This window comes from Callionymus lyra, chromosome 19 (genome assembly GCF_982586985.1).
Source record: "Callionymus lyra chromosome 19, fCalLyr1.hap1.1, whole genome shotgun sequence".
Classification (NCBI taxonomy): Eukaryota; Metazoa; Chordata; class Actinopteri; order Syngnathiformes; family Callionymidae; genus Callionymus; species Callionymus lyra.
In genome coordinates, this window is record NC_141836.1 from 12,793,725 (window position 1) to 12,814,028 (window position 20,304).

The 20,304-nt window shown below is 36.5% G+C and overlaps 1 protein-coding gene across 1 annotated transcript in view; it reads left to right on the plus strand.

The window, feature by feature from the left end:
• klhdc8b (kelch domain containing 8B) overlaps nucleotides 1-20,304 on the plus strand; it is a 76,219-nt gene that overhangs the window by 48,587 nt on the left and 7,328 nt on the right. The window contains exons 3-4 of the mRNA XM_087781246.1: nucleotides 5,199-5,363; nucleotides 7,691-7,915. Coding sequence (XP_087637372.1) covers nucleotides 5,199-5,363; nucleotides 7,691-7,915 — 390 coding nt within the window. The remainder of the gene's footprint in view (nucleotides 1-5,198; nucleotides 5,364-7,690; nucleotides 7,916-20,304) is intronic.

Genomic DNA, 20,304 nt, shown 5'->3' on the forward strand with positions numbered 1-20,304 from the left:
GCCAGCCCGGTCTGCATCACAGCAGACGTGTCACTTCACGTTATCGTCCCGACACGCCGGCTCTCAAACACGACAGCCGTTAATCTGACACAAGCGTACGAGCGCGACCTTCATCTGTGTCACGATGTCACGTTAACATGAGACAATTTGAAGTCTCGTTTGTGCGTCGCGAAAACCTGCTGCTTTACGATGAAACAACGACTGAATTAACTCTGCAGCTAATTCGCTGCCTTTGTCGTTTTATCTCGACGGCCATAAAAATGGAAAGTCAAATCGCAGCATGAATTATGTGTCGGTCGATAAAAGCTGCTTTCAATTCCCTGACCCAGAGGGAGGAACGTTGCCAAATATCAATAAAATAAACGTCTTATTCAGCAGAGATTGAATTGAGAGATTTTTTCTTGACTGTGATTTTATTTTGTTCGGTTTTCTTTAACACTGAAATCTACTGGAACTGAACTTTTGTCTATTGATCATTAGTGTCTGAAAAGTGTTTTATTTTGAAAAAAAGATGGTATTTTCTCTAAAGTAATATTAAACTGGGACTCATGAAACGTCAAGACGCTCGTTTCAGTTAAGGTTACTCAAAAATAAACTGGTGAAAATGAGTGAAACACAAAATCTATATTTATTTTTACTGGTCTTATCCAAACCTAAAAGACATTAAAGTTGTCAGTGGGAACCCTACACTAGAAGAGTGTCAATAAATATTTACCATAAAATATTTTGACAAAGCATGAACACAAAGAAAGGAATTATTTAAAGGGAAATTAATGTTAAACTTTCTTGACTCGCGTGTTTCAAATGTTGAAGTCTTCCTCTTCAAGATGCAGTAAATTCCCCATCATGACCATGTTTATAACTTATTACTTAAAAAATCTCCCCCAAAATCTCTGCGAATGAGAGGTTACGAGAGCGTAGTCCATTATGATAGCTTCACTCCTCCTCCAGCCAGCTGTAATCAAGCCCCGCTTTGTTTGTACAACGAGTCCCTTGGAGGTGGACACTTCTGAGATTGATGACTTGCGGTAACAAACATTGATGATTGACCAACCACAGTAGAGTGGGTGTGGTTGCCCTAAACAAGATTTAATCTCCAGAAAAGCAAAGTGTTTTCAGTGGGCGGGGCTTAATCCCATTTCAAATTTGCTTTAAAATAATTGAGTCAAAATCGACCATGTTACTCACGGTCCAATGGAAAGAGATCGATTTGACCGTTTCTCCAGCAAAGTGCATACAGGACTGTTCTATGAATCATTTATTTCACAGAAACACTTGAATGTCGGCGTATGTTAAAGTAAAGGCTGCGGTGAGTCTCATGACAGTCGTCGAAGAAAAGTGAAGGTCAGATGGAGACAGTGCTCTTTTGCGGTTCACTTTGTTTTAATGACCCTTAGAGCTGGGGTGTCAAACTTAGTCATAGGAGCGGCCAAAGTGTTTCAGCAGACGAGGTCACGGGGCGAACAAAATTCATATTAACAAATCCTTGTGCGTATATGATACATTTTTACATTCTTTAGAGGCTTAATTGATCTTTATTTTCCGTTTCACTCTTAATTGTTGACGCCTATAATCCTTATCTTAAACACTGGCATCTTTAGAGGTCAAGATATCATTCTATCTTTTGATCATAGTCTTTGTCGTTTATTTTAGTTGTTTTTTTTATATTTAAGGGGTTGAAAAATTGATTCGTCTGCGATTTTTGAAAGTGGTTTGGAGAGCCAGAAGGTCAGGCGACACTTCATGTCTCTGTTCCCTCCATTATCAAAGCCAAAAGGATCGGTCCTCACCTCTCCACCTCCTGTCTTTATCTTTTCTTGTATTTATTGCCGTGTTCGGCCTCAGTGGTCTGAGCCAATAAAATCCACTCGGAGCCTCGGTTTTTTCTCAAGGTGTTGTTGAGACGGCGCTGGTACGACACGGTGCTGCACACATTACCGGCGACTTTTAGAGTCGTGCACGCTCAAGCTATACGCCCGGCGGGGGAGCTTTTTTTTTATTGATCAACTATTGGTTAATCTATATTAGCTGCGCTGTGGGTGTTTTCTGCAATCTATCATCCGAGTGGAGCCACTGCAGGATGTCTGGAGATGGAGCGGCCGTCCAACTTTCATATTTCTGCTTCGCCGTCCATTTTCTTCCTTTAAGGCTCAAGGCTTCTTTCCTGCTGCTAAGAGAGGAGACATTTGGAGACTAACAAGTGGATGAATTTGAACAAATTATATCCATTTTGAACATGTAGATGATTGTTTATGAGCTTGGATCGAGGGATCACGTCCTGTATCCCCTAAAAGAGGAAACATCTTCATGGAGTTGTTAAAATTAAGAGGGTTTTCAGGTATTTAGGGGCTTCTAACCTAGTTAAATAAATATTTTGACTTCCCAAAACAAGAGACTTAATTGAAAAATAAGATATTTATCTAGAGCATTTCACTACAAAATCATCAGGGAGATATAAGATGGTCTATAATAGTTCTGTATAAATATTTATATAAATTTTTCTTAACAAAATACAGTATAATATCTTCTCGTCTGACAAATCGTGTGATAGTTTTTCGATTGGATGTTGGCGACTGCTGTCTACAGCAAACTGGAGACCAAATCCTGTCCACCAACTGTTATGTGGTTATTGTTCGGCTGAATCTCGATATGTGTTAAAGAACCACACTTCCCAGAGTGCATCAGGAGCAGCAAAAACCAGCTGCTTCAGTCATTGTCACTAATGTGGATCACCTGTGAAGTCATGGAGGTTCAGTCAGTCAGAGAGAGAAGACGCTCCAAGTTCACAGTGGGTTCAGTCCAAAGACGCCAATGGTCGGTGAAATGTTTGATTTACTTTCATTGTGTTTGAAATGCTTCTGAGATGTTCAAATTTATGTTTAACTGCGGTAAATAGTAGTTAAGGAAACATATTGCAGCATTTGCTATATTGATTTTGTGATTAATGGGTTTTGATAAAATAACATTTCATTTGAGTTTGGAAAATTAAAGGTAAAAAATTCAAAAGAATAGTACAAAGTTAAATAGCAGAGCTTAACTAAAAAGTTTTGGAAAATTCATGAAATTGGATTTCGTTCTTGTTAATTCATTTAATATATTTGATTTAAGATGTGTAAATAAATTTAAAATATTTGAATATTTAAATGATTTTAAAATGTTTGAATGTTTAAGTTAATTTAAAATGAATTTAGAATGTTTAAATTCAGTTAAAATTAATTAGAAATGTTTAATTTAAATGGGTAGTTAAAATATTTTGTATTGTCTGTCTTCGATGGTTTACAACCTTAATACTGAGAAGCCGAAAGAAATAAAAGTGATTGAATGTAACATTTGAGTTGTCCTCGTGTCCTTAGGAACCTGAACAAGAGGTGGTCTTGACAGTTATTTTAAGATCAGCGTAGATTCATGTTGATTTGGTGACCTATAAAGATTTTTTTAAGATATGTTTAAGAAGTTTAAGATATGGAACAGAGATGGATGTCGAGAATTATATTGAATAATAAAAAAATAAATCTGGAATTTGAAGCTTGAAGAATAAAAAGATAGACTTCTGTTTAGTAAAAACTAGTGATGTGCTGGTGAAGCTTCATGTAGGTGGCGCCATCAGATAAAAAAGAATGTGATGTTTCATTAGAACACTTGTTCAAAGGAAAATAGTGTAGAGACGCCATCTAGTGGACTCTAAAAATAATGACACTGCTTCATGAAGCTTCATCAGACCATCACTAGTAAAAACAAGTTGTTTTTTATCTGAAAACCTCGACTGATAAAAGATTTTGCTCCCTCGTGTGATCGAACCTTTGATTTAAAAAGCCTTCTTGAAAAGAAGTGGTATTAAAAACAAGCGGCTCAATCGTCTGGACTGGATCAGAGTCAAGTACCGCTCTGGTACTCGAGGCTAATCGAGAGGTGGTCCGAGAAGTGCGAGCCAATGGACGTACGAGATCTTTAGTGACCACAAATGAATCTTTCAATTTCCCTGATGAAGCCAAACAAGCGACGGCTTCAATCTAAATGTTAAACGGATGGAAAGAGGATTTTCCCGCAGTGATGGCATTTGTGTTGATCCGCTCTCTGACTGACAGATTTATTATTGGTGTTTCCTTCACAGTTGATTCCACAGCTAAGTGGAGGTGTCGCCCATCGGGGTGACTGAGATCCTCCTCCTCTTGTCTCTCATCAGCCACTACAGTCTGTCATGATTCACTCTCCTTCACGTTACAGTTGTTCTCACTTCTACAAGGCAAAGTGGCTGCTCCATCATCTCATTCATGGCCCTATTTGAACGTGTTATAGATTCAAGTTCATGTTGACATGGCGACCGATATATCTGTCACTGATGAAGATGAGGTGATGGACAGATCATTCAAATGAAAGGAAAGAGGAAAAAAGCAGGAACGGAATATATTTGGACAAAAATAGTACGATATATTGAGACTCGGAGAATGAAAAGACGATATCAGCATTAAAATTCCTGTTAATTATTAGGGGTGTAAGTCAAGATAAATACACTTAAATATCGTGATATATATTTTTAACCAGACCATATTGATATTCAACACTACTGTGTAGATTATACATTATTTATAATTATGTATTCATTTTAATTTGGGTTTTTTGAGGGCTTTCCTGCTATATTTTCATTTTTAGTTTCATCATTAAGTCCTCCACAGCTAGAGGAACAATAAAGTCCCGGGATGACTGAGGATGAGAGGATACAGTCGACTCCAGCAGCTTTTAAAGCTGATGTTTGGACATATTTTGGTGATGACTGAGGATGAGAGGATACAGTTGACTCCAGCCACTTTTAAAGCTGATGTTTGGACATATTTTGGTGATGACTGAGGATGAGAGGATACAGTTGACTCCAGCCACTTTTAAAGCTGATGTTTGGACATATTTTGGTGATGACTGAGGATGAGAGGATACAGTTGACTCCAGCCACTTTTAAAGCTGATGTTTGGACATATTTTGGTTTCAAAACAAATGAAAGCAGTTACGACTTCGTCAAGAGTCATGTGGTCTGTAAATTCTGTACATCAGAGTCAAGTACTTGACAATACTACAACTATATCCTTGTTACTACAGTATCACAATATATTGTATCATTCACCCTATATGAATCATGAAGTTTTAAACGTTTACATGAGACGAGCAACCTTCTTAAATCTGATCTGATCCAATCTTCTTGTCTGCAGATGGTAAGGTGTACGCATTAGGAGGTATGGGAGTGGACACCACGCCGCAGGCTCTGGTCAGAATCTACGAGGCCGAGAAGGACCAATGGCAGCCTCTGACCTCCATGCCCACGCCTCGGTACGGCGCCGCCGCATTCCTGAAGGGAGACCGAATCTACCTGATGGGTAAGAAACCCTGATCTTCTGTTTTCTATTGATCCATTTAAAGATCTTCATCAAATCATTTTAGGCATTAAACTCTAAACTAATTTGACCTTTATAACCTGGAGATGTGAGTATTAGAGGTTTTAAAGGAAGGAGAGAATGTGTTGTCCTTGACACTGGATGCTATTAATTCATCTTTTAAGTACAGTAGTCAGAGGACATCTCATGATCCAAAATGCGTCAAATTTTCCTGCCCATCGACGCCGAAGCTCATTTCATCCTGTAAATTCCATCCATTTCTCAAAAACTGTTTAAGATTCAGACACAGACGCGATGATGTAACTGATGAATGTCTGAGAGCAGCTTCTGAAGAAGTAGTGTTGCATTAATCCTTCAAGGTTTCCAGTGCTCATAAGGACAAACATCAAACTTTGTCTGAAAGGAATCACTTTGGCAGCAGTTTGATGAATCATTTCTTTCTGTAAGCCTTGGTTAGTGCACTTGCATATATATTGACGGCACAAGAATGAAGATTTTCCCACCATTATTTACAGCTTTAAGTAGTCGTGGATGATTTTGACGGATGCAGAGTTAGACATTTATTATGTATGACTCAACCAGGCACAAAAATGCATCTATTTTTGCTGTTTGGATGAATAAGAAATTATAAATCAGAGCATTAAGAGAACATAATGCAGCCTTGTGTTGAAACTTAACTCAAAATCCCATCACACCAGGACGAAGAAGTTTTAGCTCTTTGATTGTGCTTTATGACTTGTATTGATTACAATTATCAGAATTTTACAATGTACAGGGAAAAAACATGAAGTTCTTTAAGCGCAATACAATTTCAAACCTCCTACAAGTCCAGCTTTAGTTTATCGCTAGTTGTGTTTGTTGATATCGCAACAACACAAGTGTTGCTATTCTAGGCTAAAACAAAAAACAGTGTCACTTGTGAGTTTGAGTCTCAGACATGCGGAATTGGCCCGCGGGCCGCTATTTTGCGGCCCCCACCTTAATATGAAAGTTTAATGTTGGTGTGGCCCGCGAGTTTTATATGAATGGCGCTTGACAGCGTTGTGTGTGGAGCTGAAGGAATCTACCAATCACGGTGTGGTGTATATATATTTTTTTAAACCTTGAACCTGGGGGGGGTAGGTTCAACACTTTAAACCTTTTATACCTTTTATTTATATCGCCCTATAGCTTTAGCCACATACTTTTTTTTACCAAAGTGTCTGTAACAGGAAGTCTGGTTGTGATATTATCTTTTTGTTATTGGCTCTATATATCTTTATTATCTGTGGTTTTTCTTTTTTTTAAATTAAATTCCTTCTGCCTTTAGATTAGTTCAACACTAGTTTTACTCTTATTGGAAGGCTCTCTCATCCATAACCTCTGTTTCTTATCCTAAACACTGGCATCTTTATATGTCACCATATCAACATTAGTAATTCACTTTGATTTCAGCAAACAGTCCAATTGGCCACATAAAATATATTGCCTGGCCAGATTTGGCCCCTGGGCCTTGATTATATTAATATTAGCATGTGAATATGGGTCAAACCCAAACTCTAGAAACAGAACAAGTTATCATTATAATAATGACCTTAACACAAACTCACACATTGGGGCAAAAATCTCTAAAAGCAAGGACTTGATTCTAAAAAGAAAAATCTATTTTATTTCAAGTGTCTATTTTTAACGGTTCAAACGGAGGCTCTCGGCAGCTCCACGGTGATCAACGGAGCCTCTTTCTTTCCTCTCACATTTCTAAATTCTTTCCATCCCACTCGGTTTCACTGTGTCTCGCTGTTGTTATTGATTTCCACGCCTCCTTGCCCACTTAATTTGGCCTCTTCCACAGTCATCTCTCTCCCCACTTTCACTCTTTTAAAGTTTCTGTACAGAACACGCATGTCAAATTCAAGGCCCACCAGGTCATTTTGTATGGATGATTGGTTCAGGAATAAAAATACATTATTGTTTGTTGATATAAAGTGTTTCAGATAAGAGATGTACTGAATTTGTTTAGTAAAGGAGGATAAACATTTAATTATAATTAAGATAAACTGAATGGTAAGATGATATCAAAATCATACTTGATAAATTTTGCCCTGGGACTAAAGGATTTTGGCCCCTTGTGTGATAATATTTGAGACCCTTGAATTAAAAAGTCCTCTTTTCATATTTTCTGGACAAATTGTTAAGAAATGTAATGTACATGGTCAAGCTAGTGGTCATTGGTTCTTTATTAGAAGGGATTTAAAAGTCTTTGCTTCAATCGTTGCTGAATGTCTGAGAGAAGTGCTTAAGGCTCAGATTGTCTGGTCCTGGTCCCTCAGGTGGACGACAGGGGAAGATGCCGGTGACGGCGCTGGAGTCGTTCGACCTGGAGATGAAGAGCTGGACACGTTACGCTTGCATTCCCAGCCGGAGGGCCTTTTCCTGCTGCGCCGCAAACGAGCGAAGCCTGTTCAGCCTGGGCGGCCTCCAGCAGCCGGGGCCACACAACTTCTACTCCCGGCCTCATTTTGTCAGCACCATGGAGGAGTATGATCTGGATCAAGGTAAGAGGGGGTAGCAAGGCCCGGAGGCAAAGATTTGCTTCTGCAGTTTCCTCCAGCAGTGTGTGATTGAGATCATTGTTGAACTAACTTTTTATTTTTCTGACTTGCACAGTCATGTGACAAAAGTAAAGTAATGAATGTGAGTCAAGTAGTACTTTTAATGTCAATTCTGCAATATGCGCAACATGTACAGAGGATTTAAAGAAAAATAATAAAGATCAGTTTATGAGAAAAGGAAGAAGGAAAAAAAACGGTCGACTAATGGTTGGGATTTTTTTAAAGAGCTAGAGACAAAAATGTAAGTTCCTTTCTAATAAGTAAGTAAACCTTCCTAGACCAGGGTCATAAAGTGCTTGAACAATCAAAAGCAATACATGGTTAAAAATATATACAAATTTAAAAAATCCAGAAAGTCAAGACATAAGACTGAATTTTAAAATTGATCCTGAAAGAAACTGGAAGCCAGTGAAGAGTTTTAAGAATCGGAGAAATGTGAGTTCTTCTACTAGAGCCGTTCAGAATTCTCTCTGCAGAGTTTTTTATTACCTACAGGTGAGACAGATCCTTCTTGTTTAATGTAGCAACTGGAGCTCAGTTGTCTTCATCTTCATGTATATATTTTTAAGTTTGTTTGTAGCAGACGTTATCAATCTCTCAGATAAAATCAATCAGTATACACTTGTAGCGGTCTACTTTGATTTTGAGCCAACAGAATTTGGCCCCCTAGCCATGAGTTTGATCCTTGTGAAGTACAGTATAAATGTATGAACTAAATGGCAGGGTATCAATTATGGGAGATTAAGAAGCATTGCGCAGAAAATAAACACTCGAGATGTGAATTGGATTTGATATATAAACTTTATCCTAATCTAATCGTATGAGGTTAGTTGAGTGTAAAAAGAAACGACTTTCAACTTCTTTCTTTTTTTTCTCTCTTGATCCAATAGAGTCTGAGAACCGTTGAGTCGTGAATAAAGGTCCAGTAGCCTTGAAGGATAAACTCAGCAGGTCGAGAGCAGCATGGAAGTCATTCGGGGTCAGATCTTTGAGGCGATGACAAGAACACATGGAGTTGTTACTTTTGACAGCAACAAAACATTGACATTGATTCAAGTAAAACATGTTTGATGGGGATTTGGTGAACATAAGCTGACAAAAGAGCTCAGAATAAATGTTATAAATAAGGAGAAATGATTCTTTAATCAACATAAAAACCTCGAGGAAACATGTGGTTATAATTACAGCAGAACAAAACTATTGAAGCAATATTTTTTAAATGAGCATGTTCTGTCAGATTAAACTTGTCACAAAGCAAATGCTCTTCTCTGGAGCGCATTTATAAGAGGTGTCAAACTAAATTACCCTAAATCTGACAGAAAAATTTACATTTACTTTGGGCCGTTACTAAATTTGCCAACAGGCAGTGAGAACCTCTATTATCTTTCTGTTTTTTCTACTTAAAACACATGACATTCATTGTCTTACTCTTAAAGTCCTTGTTCAATTGTTCCTTATCTTGAACTCGTCAACATCTTAATAGGTCACCATATCAACATTATTCTACTTTGATTTGAGACCACCATCTGACATAAAATGTCTTTGTGGGCCACTCAGGCTACATTAATCTGTCTTAGAAATTAAATAAATTGAATTATTTATCATTTCAAACGATGGAGCAGTGTCTATCTAGCAACTGATCTTGGAACTGCCTTTTATCCACTTAACACGTCGACATTAAACTTGTATTTATGACGCACACACACACTGTGTCGCATGCAATAAACAATTTCAATTCAATAGCTTTAAAATTGAAATGAATAAAGGGCTGGAAATAAAATTATATATCAAATCCAAGAAAAAACATTTTGTTCCTGATGATGTTGAACACAGAGTTCTGCCACAACCTTTTATTTCTGGAGCTGAACATCGTATCTGCTTCATCGAGTAATATCTATTGGGCGACAAATAAAGGATCCGTCAATCTTATCTTCGGAGGTTTAATATGATAAGAGCTTCAGCAGAGAACGACTTGATGAAATGAAATACAGAACGAATCACTGAAAAGCGACATATTCTTGATCTTGGTTTCGGCGTTATGTACAAATGTTTCTCTGTGAGAATAAGATCGAGGGACGTTTGAGCGAGTCAGGCTGTTATCAACGATGTCAAGAATGGCGATATCTAAAAATAGAAGCGGTCCATGACCACCCTTTGAGATGTATAATGGGGTCGAGATTGGCAGATGTACAAGTCAGGGGTCTTGGATGTCCTGGAGTAATGAAAAATGGATGAGGGTTATATGTTCTTTATGCTCTGCTGCAGCGCTGATGAGCTATTGTCGCTCACCTTTAGTCCCGACTTGAGTCCATACATCGACGCTGGATCTTTTCCTCACTGGAGGGAACGAAGACGGACAATAAGAAACCTAAAAAGCTGGTCATGGTCGTCGCACGGAAATGTAGTCATTCATTTTGCGTTGACTAGTTTAAATATTGTGATGATCCTATTTTATTTAAGTCTCCAAACACCACTTGGATCATAACAATTAGCGTCAGGCTGCGCAGCTTCTGCCTATAAAGAGACGTCTCTTGATCCCAATTATACAGCGTCTGTACTCGCTAGCCTCTGACTCAGCAACTGACTTTACTGGTTTATAAATCTCTGGGTCACACCGGCTCTTTAATTTCAACTCGAGGCTGTGGCAGGTCCAAATTAATGCTGCTTGAGGCCTTTTATCAATATTAATTTATAACAAAAATTGACTGTTCAAGCTAACAATGAGTCACATTTTTCCTATTTAAATTGGTGTGGGTGGAAAAACTTTATCAATTCTGGGAGGTCACATGACTTGATTAAGCTCTTAACAACACTCAAACACTATCACTAGTCATAGTGGGACAAAAAGCAAGACATTAGAGCTCAAACTCAAAAAATAGATGTACAAGTAAAATCACTTTATACCATCTTTTATAAGGAGAGGGTAAATACAGAACATTCTTATGGTGATCACAATTTCTCTGAAGAAAAAATTGTTTCGGTTGCATCTTTATACTCTATGGTAAGTGATTCATTACCCGAGAGACGAGATTACAACAGAAAAAAACTCAAATTAATTACCGTGGTCTTCAAATGACAGACGCAATGGTTAGTGTTCTTCCTGGTATGTGTCATTTAGAGACACGTACCATTGTGTTTTTAACTCGAACCAAACAATGATTTAAATGCAATATTTCACATATGATAACGCTGATGAATGATAACGAAAACTAAATCTACATTGTATTTTTATTCTCCAGAGCAGTGGTGGGCAATTACATTTCCTCAGGGGACAAGTTTAATACCGTTGAGAGGGGCTATAAAGCAAAAAATAAAGCAGGGAAAAGTTGTATTGTTATTGTATATAACTATAACAAGCTTATGTAAAAAAAATAAATGTTTACGAAACATTTTTATAGTCACTTCAATCTTTTTTACTGGAGATAAATATTCATAGATATCATAAAATCTGGGGTCAAAAATGCTTGAAAATATACCCTATAGTAGAGATTAGACACTATAATGCATAATATATACAAATATAAATTACAATTATTAGTTTCTACATGATCTTTGACCTCACTAGGTCCTCATAAATGCAGTCAAAGTGATGCATGTGGCCCCCGGGCCCTACTTTTCTTAGATCTACTCCAAAGTGTGTGTTCGGACTAAAATGTTTTCGCAATGACTGTGAAGGATCTTCAGATAATCGTCCTTGTCTTCCCTTCGCTGTGTTAAAAAAAACATGGATAAATAAACACAATCCTGACCAAAGATGGAGTTTTCTCCCCATTTCTTTGTTATAAACATTATTTTGAGTTTTTGTTTCTCTGGTGTTAGCTTTGTATTATTTCCATATGCAAACTGAAACACCTAAATGTCACTTTAAACATTACAATCTGTGCTTTAAAAAATGAGTTTACGTCTCTCGTTCTCGGCACCGAAGTAATGAGATGTTCTTAAGCACTAGATAACGTTGCGGCTTATTTTCATTGACGTGGGCAGTTGCCACAGACTTAATTAGACGCTCCTATAATGAGTATGTTTTCAATACAGTGCGTGGGCGTCGCTTCTCACAAAATACAGTGAAACATCTCGGATGCATTCGCTCTAGGAACAAAAGATGTATTTTTGTCTCTGCACTATTATTATTGTTATTGTGATTACTGTTATTATGTTCTATTGTCACCGAGCAAGACAATGACTTGAGACATTATAGTCACGAAACGACCTTCAGATAAAAACGGTAAACTGTATATAGTTTACGTTTCGCTAATTTTCACAAGCTTACAGGTTTATTTTTTGAGGCAACTTGTGTGTGTCAAGACTCACCGAGAAAATACCGTCTTTTTTTCAAAATAAAATGCCTTTCAGACATTAACATTCAATAGAAGAGAAATTGTATAAATGTGATTTTTCTCTCTAATATTTTTTCTTCCCCAGCAACACACAAAAGTCACTATTGTTTTTATTGATCACACACACATCTATTCAATAATAATTATAATTATATGTATGTTATATAATAAATCTAAACTAAAAAACTAAAATAAGTGAAAAAAAACGGGGAATCAAACCCATAATGTTGACTTCATTTATAACATTATACATTATAATTCTTCAAGAGCCACATTAAACTCTGTGAATGTTCTTAGAGGCCGTCAAGCAAGAAGAAAGATGAGAAAATCCCTAAAAAAAAGTACATTCTTAATTAGGCTATGACATTTATTAAGCTAAATAAGCTGCAATTTGTTTTCTTAACATTTCTTCAACTAACTTTAAACAATGTTTTGAGGGATTAAATATACTCGAAAAATTACACACGAGAAAGAAGGGAAAAAGTAAATAAGTGTGAAAATGTAAATGAGTAATAAATGCATAATACATTTGTTAATGCATTAGAACCATTCATACATGATCATACTTTGTATTTATGCGGTCCTCGTAATGTCAGTCACTTTGCCCAGGTTTGGTTTAACGAATGCATTGTGTTTTTTGTTTTTTTTAAGTTATAGCTTTTTATTTGTCGTTTGATGGGGATGATCATCATGAATGCACGAATGCTGCTACCCAGGTGCAAAACAAATAGACTCAGGGACTCATTCATCCCTCGGGCTATTAAATTGTACAATTCTGAGTTCGGGGGCAGGAGTGGAGTAAAAGTATCTGGATGTTCTGTTCTATGTTAGTCTTTGTATCCTTTGTCTTTGTTGTTTTTCTTTGACCTATGTTCTTTGTCTTTATCTTTAGACTTAGATTGTATCATCTTGTTGTTCCTCTTTATGTTCTTCTTCTTATTTTATTTTTTATGTATTATTTTTTATTGTTTATGAAAAATTGCTGGCTATTGGTAAAAAAACAATTTCCCGAAGGAGACCTCCTGAGAGATCAATAAAGTTTTACCTTACCTTACCTTAATACTGATTATTTAGTAGAAATACTTCTCTTTGCAATCCTCCTCTTTTCCTCATCCTGTCCTCCCATGGAATAAAAATGGGTTTAAGATTTCACAAAGGCAATAAATCCACCTTCCTTTTCTCCACAGATTATGAGTCAATCCCACAGCATCCTCTCCAGAGGGCTGTTTTTTTTTCTGCCCGCAGATTTCTTGAAGTGAGATTGTTTCGACGCTTCGTCGTAAACATTTTCCTATTTTTCAGTATTTCCTGTCCCCTCGTCTTATCTGAGGTGTCAGCTTCCACCTTTTTTCATTTGAATGACATCTACATTTTTTCCCTTCACACATTAAAGTGCAGTAGCTCAGCACCTTCCTCTGATCTTTATTCGCACATTTTCTTTCAATACAGGCGGCTCTTCATTCAGATGACGATATTGATGAATATTTATGCTGTATTTATCATTTGTTTCTAACAAAAACACACCTGTAGGCTTAACTTGACATGATGGGGGCGAGGGGGAAATGAGTCATGGTCTGGAAATAACAGTTTTTTTGTCCATCATCCGTAGATTCTTTAAGCAGCGTCTTTGAAGTGAAGCAATAAAGAAAAGGAAATGATATTGCAGTGTAACTTTAGAATCATTTTCACAAGACATGGTCCCAGAAGTCGGATACAGGCAGATTAAAAAAGATGAATAAGAAAAAAATGTCCTCATTAGCAGGGACTTGAAGAGATGTTATGTACCTGCGCCTGATAAATCCTGATCAAAGTGCAATTTGGATGAAGAGACGCCGACTTCTATTGGCCTTCCAGACCACCTACGTACCACAGCGGCAACGTGGAGAGTCGTAACCAGCTGCCTCTCCTTCTGTTGCATCTGCAGACCAGAAATATTATCGTATAAACGTGATGATATCGGATCGTTTCCTTCAATTTGTCTTCAATTAGAATGTGTGGTTCAACTTAGAGTTTATCAGGAGTATAAAGATGCAACCGGAACGGTTTTTGCTTCAAAGAGAATTTCTGTATTTGCTCTCTCCTTGTACAAGTAAAATCACTTTACACCAACAAATATAATAGGAAGATAAGTAGCTCATTACGGTGTCATTTAAGAACTGATATCTAGACATTTTCCATGTTTTAGTTATAGTAACCACTTTAGTTTTGACATCATGTACTGACAAAAACATTGACATGTTTTTTTGTTTTTTTCGTCAAATCGCACAAGGGGCCACATTTTTGTCGCAGTAAAGGTCGCGACCCGAATGAAATGTGTATGAAAGTAACAGGAAGTATGAATCTGATTTGATATCATGTTTTCATTTCGGAGGCTCGATCATTTATCTCAATGTTTGTTCCGCTGAACCAGGTGAACGAGAGAATGTGAAGTATTTTTCAATTTTATTTATAAATGTATTTTTAATTCTAATCTTCCTAAAGACAAATCAAGATCGTGAGTCAAAACACCACAAGGTGGCGACGCTAATTCTGTTGTCCGTGGAAAAAGTTAGCCATTTTTTTTCTTAACCTGGACATTTTTATATGGCCCCCACTCGTTTTCCCATAATCAAATGTGGCCCTAAACCGAAAATTCCAAACATAATTTTTACTATTAGATAATGTATCTTATCCTAAACACTGACGTCGTTATAGGTATAGATATCAACATTAATCTAATTTGATTTTGAGAAAAACATCCCGTGGGCCACATAAAATGGCTTGAAGTGCCGGATCTGGCCCCCAGACCGTGAGTTTGACAGGTTACATGATGCGTACTAAACATCGATCACATGAGCGTTAGATAGAGTGTGATGTTCATGATTCATTCCATATTTATATCTGTGTTTATCTGTCAGTGAAGACCTGAAAAACGACTATTAATTAAACCTGCAGACAGGGTTCAGTCGCACTCTCCCCTTTTTCTCCCTCATTTATTCTCCGTCCTTCAGCCGAGGCTTATCATGAGGTTCATTACCAAAAGTGCTCTTCTGGTGCCTGTTCAGTCATGTGCACTCCGGTCCGTTGTCATGGCGACAAACATCTGGCTTCACCACGATCGCGGAAAACCTTTTAATGCGCGAACCGACACTGTAATTGTGTGATTACCTTTGTGCTCGGTGTTGTTGGACACGCTGTGTTCAGGTGTGTGTCTTTCAGAACCTTTTTTTTTTTTTTTATTCTGCAAGATGATGTCACCGAGGACATCCTTTGAATCACTGGGATGTAATTAAAGTCAATGATAAAACCCTCTCCAGCCCAGAAGCAGGTTTTAACACAGGTTTTGCACTCCGAAGGTTAAAGCCACAAGTCCGAGCTACAGGCTGAAGCCAACACTGAGAAGAAAGGATGGAGCCGAGAACGAATAAAACACTAAATCTTCACTTCTATCCTTTCTATTGGGTTAAAACAAGTGAAAAAGAAACTATTAAAATTCTAGTCGATGTTGACTCAATTCAAGAGACTTTCAATCAATATTTGATGCATTAAAAAGACAATAAGCTACAAAAAAGATAATTAAACGGTTAAAAGTGAACTTTTTATTTTGTTGTTGATCCCATGAACAAATTGCTTGATTTAAACGTCTTTTTTCAGTCAAAAGTTGGTTTCATAAATAAAAAGCCCAAAGCTTTTTGAAAAATTGTGTTTTCTGTATAAAATAAATGATCTGACAGCATTATTTTTACTCTTTATTTAGTCTTTTTTATAAGATTAAAAGTGTCCTTATTGAAAGGGTTTTTTCATCACGACTGTTTTTGTTCATGTTGAAGTTCATTTTAAGGTTAGGGTTGATCACGTTTTTAACAAAAACTATAATAATGATTTTAACAATGTTTTAGCCAGTCTACTTTCATCTTTTCACCTTTTTTATATTCATTCATTCTATGCTGTGTTTTTTAACGGTTGCCAAGCAACAAAATTTCGTTGCCAGTTTCACTGTTTTTCTGTGCAATGACAATAAAAGGAAGTCTAAATCTAAAAATACATGCTGGAACATTTTTTAATTTAAAAATTAGATCTTTAATCATGTCGTTAGGGAAAAAGTGTCATTTTTATAAGATTAATATCCTTTTTGAATTAATTCTTCATTATGCAGTTTTGTTTTTTTTAAAGCTAGGGGTTAATCAACTTTTTTTTAAAACAAAAACTACAATCATTATTTCAGCATTACGTTTACTCAAGTCTACTTTTACACTTTTATATATATATATATATATATATATATATATTCTAAAACATGCTCGATTTTAAATTCACTAGTTAGATGCTTCCACCATGACTTCATTTTATAATATTAATGATTTTCTTTATGTATTTTTCACTTTAATGTGAAGTTAAACAACAATGGTTTATCCATTATACATTAACACTTTTACTGTATAAATAATACATCCTGGAAGTACAAGTTTAATTTGAAAGTTAGATGCTGCGACTTTTTATAAGATGAATAATTGACTTTAGCATGTCATTTTCATGAAGACTGTTCCTGTTTACGAAGTTAAATTGAAGTCAAAGGTTATTTGATTTTTTAAATGGAAACTATAGTAATGATTTCAACAATGACTCATTAGGTATAATTTATATTTTTATTCTTTCATTTTTAAGGCTGCACTTATGTACCCAAGCAAACTCTTAATAAGTGGAACGCTCCACTAATAATGGCAATAAAAATAATTCTGTTAATAATTGACTCTAAAGCAAAAACTGATTCGGTTGCATCTTTATACTCCATCGTAAGTGCTTCAGAGAATTGACTTGTTTTTTCAGTTGTTCAAACGCAATGCAATCATCTCCGAGTTTATCAGCGCGAGTGTGTTGAATGTAAAATGAGGCGCGACCTTGACTGCGGCGTCGCGGCTAACAAGATGTTTGGTCACTGAAGCCGTCGGGTTCGCGGAGGGATGGAACAGAGAGTCTGGTCAAGTGCTGATGACAAAACGGTCGTTCAAGACCGATGGAATGAAAGAGATGAAGTGATTTGTAAATCTTCTCGAGGTCAAAGCACCCATCAAAGTCGGTTCAAGGATCCGTTTGTTCTGGACAAACTCAAGTGTGTTTAGTGAAAATGAAGTAGGGATTGAGACAGAGGAGAGTGTGAGGAGAATGGTAATCGTTTTGAGACTCGGAGCAGAGCAGCTTCATAAACCAGGGAGATTTGGTGACTCAACTTCTAGTTGTTTCTTCTCAACTGTTTCTCAACTCTTTTTTTTTTTTTTTTTTTGTGGCCTGACAGAATGTCTCGAAATGAAAGTTGATCTATAAAGATGCTAGTGGTTAAGGTAAGATAAGTGACAGAGATGATCAATGTCAACAATACGAGTAAAAGTTTGGAGACGGAGAACAAAAGCGGGGATAATAGATGGATTTTGAGTCGCAAAAAAAATGAAACGACTTGTGAAAATTAGACTCGTACGTCCTGTTTGGTAAATATATATTAAGTTTAACCTTTGACTTAAACTCATGTTCTTAATTATATAGTTATTAATTACATTTTGTTATTTTTTTATTGTACTTTTTGTGTCGATTAAGTGTAGTTGTGAACTGCAGGTCAGAGTTATGATACCTGTCTTGGGTAAATTCACCTAAAATAAAGAATAATTATACATTAAATGAATTAATGTTTATTAGGGAATGGTCCATTTTGGCTATTAAACAAATGTTAGTTAATCCGATCATATTGTCTCAATTATAATGTTTGTATGAAGTTGTTTTATCCATCAACGTTTTACACCTGAGACAGTGGACAAAAGAATTTAATTTATTTCAAATGGAACAAAAATAAAGCAGAACGATACCCATTTGACAGTTTTCTTTCGTGAGAAAAACACTTTTCTGTTCTCCTCAATTCAATTTATATAAGGTGTCAAATCATAAGAAAGCAGTTTAAAGTTTAAATAACAATAGATAAGGGAAGAGAAAAAAAAATTCCCAGGGAAAAACAGTGTAGAGGAGAAACTTCCTTTTAACAGGCAGAAACCTTGAGCATAACCAGACTCGGTGTGAACGCCCACAAACACGCTTGACATGGACGACTGCGGCAGGACAGTGAAGAAGTTCAGATGAAGGAAATTAAAGATCTAGATAAGATACGATCAAAAATATAGTATTAATTTTCAGTTGAGTAGTATTTACTGACTTTTGTTTTTCATCCTGATATCATCCTGTGATTGTTTCCATCAAAAACATAAAAAACTAATTCTTACGAGAGCAACAGATGACTTCAGAAATATTGATCGTTTCAATTCATTACTTGATCATCAACTCCCTATATTTTGTACTTTTATTCAATAAAACACTATATTTTTATGAAGAATACTTGTATTAATAAAGTTTTTTAACATTTAAACAATATGAGACAAACTATGAATTCAAGTCAGTTCCATGTTCAAGAGCCTTCGGGGCGATCTCCTGCTGTCACCTCTTATTTTATTGACTTTTATAGAATTTAAATCATTCAAATTCACGCCGAGACTCTGTTATAGAATTTCCATCTGTGAGCATATATTAGCCGAACAGCCGGAAGCGTGGTTTTGCTTCCTGTTCCATCTGTTTGATCCTTTATGGAAGTCGTTCCTCGCCACCATCGCTCACTGTGATTGGCTCGCACCCCTTTTTTTCTCATCTCTTATATAGTCTTATTCAATCTGTGGCTCCATCATTTGGCACTTTTAAATCGAATTAAATTGAGATGAATATAAAAGCTATAATGGTATTTGTTCATTTTAATCCAAAAACCTTGTATACATACAGTTTTTTCCTGTCAAAAGTTAGTTTAAACTTTTAATTCGACAGCATCATGTGATCCTGGGTAATGATGAGGGGTTCAATAATGCGGTCATTATGTACGATCTGAACGACTCGCTCTCACAATATTCATATTGATTCGTCAATGAAGGACAAACGCATTCACGGGATGTTTGCGCAGTAATTTCAGCGATCAACAACCAACTGTAGTAACAACAAACGTTAAAACGCATCGATTTGTAAGTTGATTTTCGATCTCGAAGTAACAAGTACCTATTTTTTTTAGCTTGTGTTCGTTTTTCTGGATGGTTGCCTTAAATCAACGTAGATTATTGTTCTTGTTGATATGGTGACCTATAAAGATGCCAGTGTTTATTGTCTGTATCCCAACCTTGCTGGTGAAATTGATGTTGACCGTGACAATATTTTCCAGCTGTGTCCTAAAACAACTACATTCTAGGAGGAAGTACATTAAAAAATGGTTGAAATTCTGGATTAAAATCTCCATTTACTTTAAAAAATATGTATATATGTAACTTATCTTTAGACACCAAAGTAAAGGAAGAAAAATACCTCATAAAAAATGCTGTTTGTGGCTTTTACGAAAACTTTTTTTCCAGGAACTCTTACATGGAGGAAACGCTAACATTAAAATAATTGATGAATATGATTTCTGGAATTTACAAAATGGAAATGTTTACCTTCAAAATGAAGGAAGAAATGAAAGAAAAAAGCTGGAAGAAATGGGGAAAAATGGACAGTATAAAATGTATTTTTGTAGGAAAACATCCTTCTTTTGGGCATTTGTGTCAATGTTTTTATACGTTTTTGCTGTTTTTGTGTCTTTCTCCATTTCTTTGGGATTTGAGATTTTTAAGATAATTGAGAACGATTGAAACGTCAATATTAGTCATACTTCCTGTTTGGTAAATATAAAAAAAAATGTATTGGCCCTCGACTTACACTGATTAAAGATTTTGGCCCCTTGTGTGATGAAGTTTGACGGCGCTGATGTACAGTCATGTCACGGATGAGCAGCTCAACGGTTCCACCCGAGCCGGTCACTCGGGCGTCCACATATCCTTGCGGCGACCCCTCGCACTCCGAACGCTCTCCTCGGTTTCACGCCGCGCTTTAATCCTGATCTGACATGTGGATTAGTGTATTGATCTTCGTAATCGAGCCCCCGGTGGCGAAAATCCAACCCCTGCA